The 13,496-nt window shown below is 43.4% G+C and overlaps 1 protein-coding gene across 1 annotated transcript; it reads right to left on the reverse strand.

Moving 5' to 3' along the window:
* Positions 1-6,797: 6,797 nt before the first annotated feature.
* Positions 6,798-10,251, reverse strand: RPS13 (ribosomal protein S13). The gene is made up of 6 exons (XM_014847862.2): positions 9,459-10,251; positions 9,265-9,313; positions 9,044-9,122; positions 8,003-8,172; positions 7,503-7,603; positions 6,798-6,875 (listed from the first exon to the last, which is right to left on the reverse strand). Exons 1-6 carry the CDS (start codon positions 9,638-9,640, stop codon positions 6,842-6,844), a joined length of 615 nt encoding a protein of 204 aa, XP_014703348.1. The 5' UTR covers positions 9,641-10,251; the 3' UTR covers positions 6,798-6,841.
* Between the last annotated feature and the right edge of the window lie 3,245 nt (positions 10,252-13,496).

The raw sequence follows: 13,496 nt of genomic DNA on the forward strand, positions 1-13,496 counted from the left end.
TCCTCAGAAAAAATAAAAATAAATGTGAGAGTACTTCTAAATTATAAGCAGCTGCGATATATGGCAGTGTTAGCATCACCAGCAACAAAAGCAATATACGCCACGCAGTGGCAAAAGGGATTAACTGTGTCTGTATACAATTCAAATAGTGCGCTATATAGTAGGCATACAATGCAGGTCCTTGTTACAAGGATTACCCAACATTTGAGGAAACCCTCTAAGAAAAGACAAAGAAAAAAGGAGCTCAGAGAAAACAAAGAATTTAGAGGCAGAAAAAGTTTAAGATTATCCTTAATGTATTCAGAGATGAGAATATATTATAACTATGAAACAAGTTTCTATAAAAGAAAATTCAAAGAACAAAAATGAACTCTGAGCAGTGGTGAGCTGGATCTGGCTCCTAAGTTTTCAGGAATTCTGCAAGCCAGTTAAGCAGAGGCATTATTAAAAATTATATAAACTCAAAGGCAAATAAATTGTATTCAAAACCAATGTAATAAATACTGCAAACTCATCACTTTGTAATTATTTTACAGCATTTTACTATTACCCATGGTCTTGAAGTCATTTATGTTAATTGTTTCTGTATAGGAGAAACATCATATAATGGTCTACTACCAAGCGTCTCTTCCCAACTCCACATTGTGATGTCCCACTGGTAGCTTAAAATTGGCCATAGGGGGAGTTTTACAACCCAGAAATAGGTAAACACTACAAATCAGTTGTCCCCCTCCCCCCAAGTTAAACAATTACCAACATACATACCTATATGTATATACAACATATATATATATATGCACAACAACATACATATAGCAACATTTACCAACATACCACTGGCTCTGGGAAATTAAACATCTGAGCGTAGAAATGAAAAACTAAGATTGGAAAATAAAGTTGAAACCTCCCAGAAAGTAGGAAAAGAAATGGACAATAATTGGTAAAAGGATCAGTCCAGAAAGTCTAATGTGCAAAATAACGAGCTCCAGAGAGAGAACATAGAAAATAGTGTGAAAAAATATTAAAGGAATAATTCAAGAAAATTTCCCAGAACTGCAAGACAATTTTGAGACTGAAATAGCTCACTGAGTACCTTGCAGAACAAATGAAAAAAGATAAAACCAGGCATTATTGCAAATCTCAGAACACTAAGCAATAAAGAGACCATCCTAAAACTAAGTCAAAAAAAAAAAACAGGTTACAAACAAAGTAGGGATCAGAATGACATTTGACTTCTCAACAGCAGTTTTTTGTTTGTTTTTAAGCTAGAAACAGTAAACAATGCTAAAAATTTTTAGGAAAAATTATTTCCTACTCTATTCCCAAAATTCTCTGTCAATCAACAGAGACTTGAAAAGACTTTTTCCAAGATCTGGAATTTTTTTTCTTCTCTTATGTGCATTCATTTAACCAATATTTATTAAGAACCTACTATGTGCCAGACATTATTTTAAATACTCACGATACAGCAGGAATAAACAAGGCCCTTGCTGTAACGGGCTTACTCAGTCTGAAATCATCAACATGTCAGGGAGTAATCAGTCCTCTGAAGAACATCAGGATGGGGGATGGAGTGCGGGGTGGGAGGGCGCTCTTTTAGAAAGGGCCTCTCTGGTAAGGTTGCAGTTGAACAGAGACCTAAATGAAGGAGCAAGCCATGTGGACATCTGGGGGAAGAGCCTTCCAGACAGAGGAGTTGACAAGGGCAATGGCCTTGGGAAGAGTGTGAAACGAGGCCAGTGTGACCGGGCAGGGTGGTAAGAGAGGAAAGCAGAGGTAGCTGGAGGCCAGATCACAGGGGCCCTGGGATTGAGTATTTTCCTCTTGTCCCTCTGGACCCGCTCTCACCCCTGCTCTACTCTCTGGGAAGCTGATGTTTATGGACCACATCAACATGCTCCCTTGACCTCTGGCTTCCTATGAGACTTGGCCAATGGGAATCACCTACAAGAAACCAGAGGGCAGGTGTCCTCTTTACTGAGGGCCACAACTTCTATCAGGTGACTCCCGCCAGCTCCGAGCTCCCCATGCTCTTCAGGGGAGGGGTGGGAATGCCTAATGCCTCCCATGGTTGCTAGTTCCTGGGAACCGCATGCGCTATCCTTGTGGTTCCCCTAAACACCACTGACACCTTTGTAAAGAGCTCCGTTAGTAGGCACTCTCTGAATTTGAGTGTGACATCCATCTGTTTCCTGCCAGGATTCTATCTCGCCCTTGTAGGGCAAGATAAGGATTCTAGATTTTATTCTTAATGAGATGGGAAACCACTGGAGGTTTTTGAGCATATGGGACACCATGTGACTTACATTTCAAAAGATCTCTCCAGATGCTGGATGTAGAAAAGAGCTTGGTGGGAATGACAGGTAGAGAGAGAAGTTGAGGCTTGTACAGTAGTAAGGGAAAGAGATGATGACTTGGACAAGGGTAATTGTAGAGGTGCTAACTGGTCAGATTTGGGGATATATTGTAAAGGTAGAGCCAAGCGGATTTGGTGCTCAAGTGGATATGTAGTGTAATAGAAAAGAAGGCAAGGATGAGACTCAGGTTTTTGGTCTGAGGATGAATCAAGTTGCCATTTGCCGAGACAGAGATGTCTGGAGAGAGAGCAGGTTTGGGCTGCAAAAATCAAGAATTCAGTTTGGGATAAAGTCCAGGTGTTTATTAGCGATCCCAAGCGGGGATGTTGAATGGGCATATCCACATCTAAGGCTGGAGTTCAGGGAAGGTCTGTGCTGGAGGCATGAATTGTAGTGTAACCTCAAAGACAGCATTTCACGCCACAGACTAGATGAAATTACCTAGGAGTTGGTATCAGCAGAGAAGAAATGAGGTTCAAAGATTGAGCCCTTTCTTCAGGAGCTACTAGAGGATGTTTCACCAAAAGGAAGGAGTAAACCAAGAAAAAGGAAGACATGACGTGGAAATAGGGAATCTGACACTGAAAGCACAAAGAATCCCCATATTGATGGCAAAAGGAGATCCCAGAACCCTAGGTCTCAAGAGTAACCTGTCTGAATTGGAGCTAGAGTATAAGGGTCCTGAGAGGGATAGCACCAAGGAAAAAACAAAAGTAAACTTGATGGAACATACTGAGATTTAAACTATGGTTCTGAGTTTAGGGATGAATTACAGATAGGCACACAGAACACTAAGCAGATAGAAGAAAAAGGTAATTACTAACATTTTATGTAAATATATACATTTACAGAAATGTAAAGTACACAATTATATATAAAAATTATATAAAGTCACAGAAATGTAAACATAAAATATGGATCTAATCATAAATTATGAGAATTCCTGAGGAAGAGGTACAAACTAAAAACCAAGAAATCATAGTATAAGAATGTTATTTAGAGCAATTCCACTTCTAAGTACATATCCAGCAGAATTGGAAAAAGGGACTCAAACAAGTACGTGTACATAAATGTTCATAGCAGCACTATCAAAATAGCCCAAAGGTGGAAACCACCAAATATCCATCAACTGATGAATGCATAAATTATGGTGGATACATACAGTGGAATATTATCCAGCCAGAAAAATGAAGTCCTGATACCTGCTATAGTTTGAATGAACCCAAAAACATCATGCTAAGTGAAAGCCAGATATAAAAGGTCACGTGTTGTATGATTCCATTTATATAAAATATCCAGACAGGTAAACCCACAGGAACAGAAAGCAAACTGGTGGTCACCAGGGACTGGGGGGAAGAACGGGGAGCATCTGCTTTGAGTATGGGGTTTTGTTTTGGGGTGATGAAAATGTTTTACAACTAGATAAGGGTGGTTGTATAACATTATGAATGTACTAAATGCCATTGAATTGTTCGCTTTAAAATGAACTTTACATCACTTCAATTTTTTTTAAAAAAGAATGTTATTTAGAAATAAGAACATATCGTATGTCAGAAAAACAGCGCTAAGTTGAAAGTGGTTGCTCTAGACTTCAGGCTGGGAAAAGGGAAGGGACTGTTTTTAGTTATAAGTCTTATAAAATGAAAGGACTTTTAAAACTACATGTATGCATAACTTCAATTAAAAAATAAGAGGTGGGCCCGGCTCCGTGGCCGAGTGGTTAAGTTCGCGCGCTCCGCTGTGGTGGCCCAGGGTTCAGATCCTGGGCGCGGACATGGCACCGCTGGTCAGGCCACGTTGAGGCGGCGTCCCACATCCCGCAACTAGCAGGATCTGCAACTAAGATCCACAACTGTGTACAGGGGGGGTTTGGGGAGATAAAGCAGAAAAGAAAGAAAAAGAAAAAAAAAGATTGGCAACAGTCGTTAGCCCAGGTGCCAATCCTTAAAAAAAAAGATGAACACCTGTCACTTAGAGAAAAGATCATTTTTAAATGAAGAATGAAGAGAACAGTTGTTGAAGGAAACCTTCAAATCCTGGGTGCTCACATAGGGGTAGATGTGGACAAATAATACGCATAAGCTGACTCAACCTGCGCCAAAATAGATGTTACATGGAAAAAGCATATGGAAACTTCTGTTTAAAAAGGAAGAATAAATGTCTAAGTCTGGAAGACAGATGATGACCATACTTTGTTAAACAGAAGGGAGGAGGAAAAATTAAAAATTTAACCAAACTGATTCATTTTAAAAAAAGAAAAAAGCTCATTAAGAAAAATCATTGGTGAGGAATTTAAAATTATGGACTAAGAACAGTTTAGTGGATACCAGGGGAAAGGTGGGGTGGGGGGTGGGCACAAAGGGTGAAATGGTGCACCTACAACATGACTGCCAAACATTAATGTACAACTGAAATTTCACAAGATTATAACCTATCAATAACTCAATAAAAAAGAAAAAGAAAAATCATTAGTGACAGTGTCAATAACATTCTTAAACTTCTACAGCAAAAATACCATAAACAAGATGGAAAGAGAATAAACTAGGAAAAGTATTTGTAACACACGATAAAGAGTTAAAAATGACAATGTTCCAAAAGCGAAAGTGGAACAGGGATGAATAGACAAGGCACAAAAAGTAAACCTAAGATATTCAATAGTAATCAAAGAAATAAAATATCATTCTCTCAACAAAGATTTAAACAATTAAAAAGTTTTGAAAGGATGTGAAGAAATGCCATGCTCATGCACTTTGAGTATTTATCATTACTTTTTTTTTTCTAAAAAGACTGCCATGTAACATCTGTTGCCAATCTTTCTTCTTCTTCTTCTCCCCAAGGGCCCCCAGTACATAGTTGTACATTCTAGTTGTGAGTGCCTCTGGTTGTGCTATGTGGGACACCACCTCAGCATCGTGGCCTGACAAGCAGTGCCATGTCCACACCCAGGATCCGAACCAGTGAAACCCCGGGCCGCCAAAGCAGAGTGCACAAACTTAACCACTCAGCCACGAGGCCGGCCCCTGTAAATACTTCTTATAATTAAAAAGAAAACCTAGAGATGCTTTGAAACACCAAATGCCCCACGTACAACTACTGACTAGTTTTTGATCCACAACTATCCATACTCCACAACTTGCCTAACTTTGTAGGGCTTGCAAAGGATTGTGTGGTGTGTTACCTTGTATTACTTGTTCATCACTCTTGGAGATGGTTGCCTTAATACAGTAAATATCTTGGTTTATAATGGTTAGCCTCTTGTAGAGATTAAAAACTTAGACATCTAACACTAAGTAAGAATTGGGTGAAATACTAAACAGATCCCACACCTGTTTCCCATAGTTGGAAGCCCATGCGGAAGGGGAGACTGAATCAGTTTGCACACCCAGCACAGAGCGCATGCTAGGTAGGCGAGTATATGTGTCCTACAGAATAACGGGACTCGGGTGTCTGTACCTCCTGAGCCCAGCACCAACAGGCTGTGGATGCTGGTTACCATATTGGCCTCTTGAAAACAAGGGACTTTGCCTGGTAGTGTGATTTCAAACTCAACTTTGACTACTGCTTAGCGTAAAGCTTAAGTAAAAAGCCTATTAGTAAATATACTCATTCAAGTGATAAACACTTAGAAAAAAATCAGCACATACAAGTGGCCTGCTTGAACATTTTCTAAAGTCTGAAAGACTGTGGCTCTGTGAACCAGCTAGACATGCAGCTTATCATTTCCTGGTCTTACAACCTTGAACAATTCACTCGTCGTTCAAGAGACTTGCCTCTTTCAAACAGGGATACCCATGTACCTCATTAGGTGGTTTTATGAATTAAATAAAACATCCTGACAACACCCAGGTGGGTTAATTTTAACTCACCCAAAAGTTGCAAGGTTCAGGGACCTGAGCTCATCTCACAATTCTTCCCGTTCCCTCTGCTTCAGATGGAACTATGCTCGCTTACTGTTCCCTAAATCCCTTCTTCCTCATCTTTAAGCCTCACAAGCAAGACTGGGATCAAATGTCACTTCCTCCAAAGGTCCCTCCATACTAAAGACACTCTTCCAGAGGCACTTTCATGTATTTATTTCTGATGCTAGACTACACTGTGGATAGCATCTATCACGTCTACTTCTATCACATGTCTATTTAACATCAAATCTATCAAAAATACTTAAACATTTTTGCCATGACATCAAAACAAGTCACTACTTCCTAGTTGCTTCCAGTCCCTCCCCGCACTGCCCTGTATATACTAACCACCCATGAAGTTATAAACTGCTCAACTACAACTAGCTGAGCAGTGAAGGGATGTAATAGATGGATTCTAGCTTACTGCTCCCTGTGGAATTAGACAATTCTAATTCTGCCCAAACACTTCCACATCAACAAAGATCAACACTCATGAATGACTGATACACAATTTTTTAAGGGAAAGAAATACAAAATGTGCTTCTAGTTAAACAATGATTTTATTGCATGAGTACATAGACAAATTTATGCAACCAAGGCAGAGGCTGTGGATGACTCACTGAAAAGGAAAAAAGGGGAAAGAGAGAAGAGCTGGATTAATACAGGTCCTCCGTTTTCTTTAACAGAATCTCTCAGCCAATGAGTTATTTCCCAACAGCTAAAATAAACCCCAAATATATAAAATGCACCAAACTGCTAAGTTCCTGAATCAGTTCACTGTGCTGAAGTGTAATGAAGATGCTCACTCAGACATCCAAGGAAGAACTGGTCAACATAAAGAAAAACTTTTCTGGTGGAAACTGAATGTTTGTAAATTAAGCACCATAATGAGCAATCCATGCAAAAATTAAGAAAACATAAACACCTGGGAGCACAGGAACGAACTAAAACTTTACCCACCGTCTAAAAGTGATTCAAAGGGCTTGTTCATGTTCTAAATCAGGGGTCTGCAAACTATGGCCCTTTGCTTGTCTTTGTAAGTCAAGTTTGAATGGAACACAGCCACGCCCATTTGTTTATATAACATCTATGGCTGTGTTCCTGCTACAATGGCAGAGCTAGAGGAGTAGCTGACCATATGGCCCGTGGCCTAAAACATTTACTATCAAGCCTTTTACAATAATTACTACTATATTCACTATCTGGTTAACTCCTGCTCTTGTTAACCAAAAAGGCTGATACTTACTATTTCCAATTCGGGGGAAGGACTCGTTTAGTCTTATAATATCGAGCCAACCGGTGAATACGACTCTCGATCAGAATCAGACGGAATTTAGCATCCTTATCCTAAAATTAAAAATGGAGAGAATTCAAGAAAGCCATTCAAAACGACTAAACATTATGGAACATTATTTTAACAAAGAAATGTATAGACACGATGCACTTTCTCTAATGAAAAGTCACCCAATGCCCTGTAACAGAATCACAGGCTAGGATTCATGTGGCTAGATTAAGTCATTAAGAAAATTTAAGGCTTCCAGAAGACTTGACAGGAATGATTTGCAAAACTCTGCAAATAAACACCTCAATATTTTCAACCAACTGAACATGTTGTATCTAGGGGAGCCAAAGGCCTCCTATCCCAAAACTCTTCCGGTAGAATTTTTATTTCAAAACAACCATAGTGCTGACAGATGCATTAAGTTTTACTGAAATAAGTTAGTACAAGCAGTGCCATTCTCTTACCTTTCTGTTCCTCTCCAGATGCTTTCGAACAGCAACAGCTTTCTTAATTAAATGGTAGAGGTCCTCAGGAAGATCAGGAGCAAGTCCTTTGGACTTAAGAATTCTCAAGATTTTATTGCCTGTCACAAAACGCACTTGTGCAACGCCATGTGAGTCTCTCAGGATCACACCTGAAAAGGAATCATGTTATAACTTCTCACACCAAACTCACAAACTGGAGCAGGTGATGTCAAGTCCCTTTCCAAGTTCCCCATCGGTAAAATGGGGCTTAAGTTTACACATCACAGAGACCAACAGGAGAACGCACGCAGAGCTCACTCAGACATCCAAGGAAGGTTTACCCAACAGCAAGGAAAACGCTTCTGGTGGAAACTGCGAGTGCTGGAAGACCAGCACCATAGTAAGCGTGCTAGATGACAGGCCCCCAAAGGAATCCACGAGATTCCGGCTGTGTATGTGTTCAATAATTAAAACCAGCTAACGTTTATTAAACATGTACCAGACATTCACATACATTCCTTTTTAATCTCACAACAGCACCGCCTCACTACTTGGCCACGAATCCTTTATTTCCTCGTGTGTAATCCCTCCACTGGACCCTCAGCTCCAGGAGGGCAGATGTTTTGCCCTCTTTTCGCTCACTGTGTCCTCGGGGCCCAGAACCACGCAGCAGGCAAACATCTGCTGAATGAAGCCACTTGCACAGTCACACACAGCTGTGACTCGCACATCTAACTGTGAGAGGGCGACAAGCACTGCCAGCAGGCAATCCCAACGCCTCCCCTTAACGAGACCGGGCGCTGGTCATGCAGCCGCGCTGTGTGAAGCGGGGGGAACCACCAGAACTTCTAATTCCACCGTCTCCCAAGTAAGAACTTGACAGTTCCCCAAACGAACACGAGCCCTCGGTCATCGACAGGAAAAACCGGGAAAACGGGCAAAAGCATTCCACGGCGCGCGCGGGGCCCGGTTACCGCCGAGCGTTCTCCGGCAGGTACACGAGGCCGGGCGGAAGAGGCTCCGTTAGCCACGAGCGCTCACCGATCTGCGATGGCGTCAGGCCCTTCTTGGCCAGCTTGTAGATCTGCTCCTTCACGTCGTCAGACGTCAACTTCAGCCACTGCGCATGGAGGAGAGGGCGGCCTGAGGCCGAGGAGCCGCGCCGGCGCCCAAGGAGCCCGCTGCCCGCGCCCACCCGGCTCGCCCCGCGCGACCGCTGCCAGTCTCCTCCCGACTCCTCCCGGTCCCCGCGCGCTACTTACGGTGGGCACGCTGCGGCGGTAGGGCAGCGCCGACTGGGACAGGCCCTTCCTGGGGAGAGGAGCAGCGCCGCGGTGAGGGGGGGGCTAATACCCCAGCAGCCCACCACATCACCCCCTGGACCCGCCGCCCACACTCCCTCCTTCCCCCGCCCCCGCGGCCCAGCCCTGCAACCAGCTGGGAAACGCGAGCTCACCCGGGAGCATGCATGCGACCCATGATGGCGGCGGTCAGGCAGCGAAAAAGAGAGCAAACGACCGAACGCCGCAGGAAGCCACCTAGCACGCAGGAAGTGACCTCACACGTTCCCGCATGAAGGAGGCGGAGCCACGCCGCGTGGACCCCTGCGCCCGCGTGACTACATATCCCGAAATGCATTGCCACGTTATATCAGATTCCTCAAACAACAGGACTACACTTCCCGGCATGCATCGGTCTTTCAGTCGTTGCCAGAGCGGGAAACTGAGTCAGCCTCCAGCTGGGAATGCGCTTTCTGGAGGTGCTGCTAGCCCCGAGAATGTGCAGGTTCAAGTCTCTGCCTGCGAGTCGGCATGGAGCAGGTACAACTGCAGGCGTTGGTGCACTTGGTCCCTGTCCTAGAAAAGCCGTTGTCTGTCCCCCGCCGCCTGGCGAATTTGGGCTCCTGAAACGAGTCCAAATGTGGCTTCAGCCACAGTTGTTCATTCACCAGCGCCAGGCTTTGTCTTTGCACTAAATATCTCAAGGTCTGTCCCTGCCCCTAATAAATTCGCAGGTACAAACCATGGTGTAAGTGCTACACCGGCAGTAAGGGTAGTGTCTACCGCCCAGCCAGCACTACCATTATCTCTAATCTGATCTTGCCGGAGACGGGTCCCGGAACACAGAGAAGAACCAGCCCAGGGATTTGAACCAGGCCCTGGCGGACCTCTACCCCCTACCTACCGCTCCACCTGGGACCCCTCCACTCTTTCCCCTGCGCAGAGCTGTGGGGCGCTCTACTTGGCGGGGAGGAGCGTTGGGCTGCGTGGCCGAGTGAGAGAGTTGGCGACAGGGCAGAGCTTTGGGAAGAAGACTGCAAAGGCAGGGGCTGGGTGTAGGGAGGTGAAGTGCAGTGGGGAGGATGAGGGAGAAAACGAGGGGTCTGAATTTCCTGGCACAAGGGCACGGCCACTGAAACTCTTTTAAGACTGACTCCGTGCTAGTACACAGGAATCCGTTGAAAGACTGGTCAGATGAAGGAGTTTGTTCTAAAACAGCGTGGCCCTGGGGAGGAGGGAGGTCAATAAACGCCTGTTGAAAGAAACTCTAGGTACTAGAACAGCTACCCCCACTCTTTCAACCTATCACTATTTGATGAGTAATTTTTTCCAAAGCATTAGGAACTTCATTCAGACTGAATAATCTATTTTTTCCCAGCAAAGATGCATTCTTATCGTTGGCCATATTTATGTCTTTAGCCCAGATAGGGGATAAGGATCTCAAGCTTAACATGGCCCCAATTCCAGTCCCCACCCCTAGCTACCTACTCCAGACCCCATAATTTCAGTTAAACACTACCCATCTGCTCAAACTACAAACCTTGGCATCTCGATTTTTCCTTTATGTCTTATTCCCATTAGAGTCATCTCAGCTCTACTGCAAAAATATATCATGAATACATTCACTTCTTTCCATTTCCACTGTTACCCCATCATCTCTCATCTGCGTAACTCAGTGGTAGCTCAGCTGTTTGTGCTTTTACCCAAGTCCCCACCCCAAACACATATAACCCATTCTCCACCTAGCAGTCAGAGTGAGCTTTTAAAAATGTCAGATAATTATTCTCCTGAGTAAATCCTTGCTGTACTTAGTGCATTTAGAATGAAATCCAGACTCCTGACTTCGTGCCTTGCCACACTCACCTTGGTTCTAAACACTCTAGCCACACTTCCTGCTTTCTGACCCTCCAAGGTAACCAAGCATGTTCCTTTCCTCTTGCTGTTACCACTCTCTGAAGGGCTCTTCCCTAAGATTTCCCAGGTCTGGCTCTCAGATCCTGGCCTGTAGGTCATCTCCGGGAGGCCTTCTCTGAGGGAGACCGTCTAAAGTAGTCCTTCCCCTCCCAGCACGATAGTCTGCTGATGATCTTCATAGCACGTGAGTCTCGAACGTTTTCCTTTCTAGTTGCTTGTTTGGTCGTCTGCCTCCAATACAATTTGAACTGTGAGGGTAGACTGTTCATTGCTTTTACCTCCAGAACAGTGCCAGGCAGGCAAGAAGTTGGCACTGAATAATTTGAAAGAATGAACCTAAATAAGTAATTTTTCCCCCATTTGAAGATGTCTAGACTACAAACTCTATTTCAGGAAGCAGAAGATAGTGGGAAGAATATGATTTAGCAATGCAGACCTGGATTAGAGTACATCTGTGAGGTTGGAATCAGGTCACTTCGTTCCACATGAGTTTTTTAAGTCCCAAGCATTGCTGGAGTGATTGGCCCTCAGCCCCCCACATCGTCAGTTAGTTATGTCTTGTAGTGGAATGACTGAGGGATGTCTGTGATATAACCAACACTCGTGCTGGACTGCTTTAAGAATACCACTGTTAAAAAAAATCAGTTGTTAAAAAGACCATAAAACTTTTCTAATAAGGATACAGAAATGTTGACTCAAATATTTCTTCATGGAATAGGAATTATAACTATCATTTCAGGGGTTTTTGGGGTTTTAGTGATGTTTAAGCCATGCCCTAGTTTTTAATTCACCTCATCTGGCCATGTTTGTATATTCAGTAATATCAAAGATTAACTATGATGTGATTAACTATGATAGGTGTTGAATGTTTTTTTCCTTTTTTTTCTTTTTTGAGGAAGATTAGCCCTGAGCTAACTGTTGCCAATCCTCCTCTTTTCACTGAGGAAGACTGGCCCTGAGCTAATATCTGTGCCCATCTTCCTCTACTGTATATGTGGGACGCCTACCACAGCATGGCTTGCCAAGCGCTGCCATGTTCGCACCCAGGATCCAAACCAGCGAACCCCAGGCTGCCGAAGCGGAACGTGTGCACTTAACTGCTGCACCACCGGGCCGCCCCAGGTGTTGAATTGTGATCAAATGCTGTTTGCCTCTATTAAGCCATGCCCTAGTGCCTTTATATGTGGCATGTTTTGAGAAGTTTTGTAAATTGGAACCTTCTGACTTTTTAAAGACAGAAAAAGGGAAAATTATAATTCTATCTAAAAAATAGTCACTGTTAACACAATTATTTATTAAAAAAGGCAGAGGTTCAGTGATCAAATGGTTTGGGTTTTTTTTCCTGAGGAAGACTGGCCCTGAGCGAACATCCGTACCCATCTTCCTCTGCTTTATATGTGGGACGCCCACCACAGCAGGGCTTGCCAAGCGGTGCGTAGGTCCGCACCCGGGATCTGAACCAGTGAACCCCAGGCTGCCGAAGCAGAACATGTGAATGTAACTGCTGTGTGACCAGGCCGGCCCCCAAAATGGTTTCTAAAAATTGACTGTATGGACTTTTAAACATTTTTTTATTGAGGTAAAATTCACATACCATAAAATTTGCTATTTTAATCATTTTAAAGTGTACAATTCAGTGCTATTTAGTACATTCACAATGTTGCACAACTATCACCATTAATTCCAGAAATTTTCATCACCCCAGACAGCCTTGTACTCTTTAAACAATCACTCTCCACTCTCCCCGCCCCCCACAGCCCCTGGCAACCACTAATCTGCTTGCTGTCTCTATGGATTGCTTATTTTGGACATTCCATGTAAATGGAATCAAACAATGGTGGCCTTTTGTGTGTGATTTCTTCCGTTAGCATAATGCTGTCCAGGTTCATCCATGTTGTAACATGTATCGGTGCTTCATTCCTTTTTATGGCCATTATGAATAATGCTGCTATGTACATTTGTGTACAAGTATTTGAGTACCTGTTTTCAGTTCTCTTGGAGATTATGTATATATTTCAAATTGCTGGGTCATAAGGTAAACTCTATGTTTAACTTTTTGAGAACTGCCAAACTCTTTTCCACAGCAGCTGCACCATTTTACCTTCCCACCAACAATGTAACAGGGCTCCAGTTTCTCTACATCCTTACGAACACTTTTCTTTTCTCTCTCTCCCCAAAGTTCCAATACATATTGTATATTCTAGTTGTAAGTCCTTCTAGATCTTCTACGTGAGCCACCACCACAGCATGCCTACTGACAGATGAGTGGCGTGGTTCTGTGCCTGGGAACCAAACCTGGG

This window comes from Equus asinus, chromosome 20 (assembly GCF_041296235.1).
Source record: "Equus asinus isolate D_3611 breed Donkey chromosome 20, EquAss-T2T_v2, whole genome shotgun sequence".
In the NCBI taxonomy this organism is placed as follows: Eukaryota; Metazoa; Chordata; class Mammalia; order Perissodactyla; family Equidae; genus Equus; species Equus asinus.

Bases quoted from the DNA above. Each gene is read 5' to 3' on its own strand.
- RPS13 (XM_014847862.2), bottom strand. From the start codon at position 9,640: ATGCATTTCGGGATATGTAGTCACGCGGGCGCAGGGGTCCACGCGGCG. The intron at 7,604-8,002 runs GTAAGAGAATGG...TTTTAATTTTAG, and splicing joins ATCTGGAGAGGAACAGAAAG to GATAAGGATGCTAAATTCCG. The intron at 6,876-7,502 runs GTAAGTATCAGC...TTTCCTTTTCAG, and splicing joins CTTCCCCCGAATTGGAAATA to TGAGTCATCCACAGCCTCTG.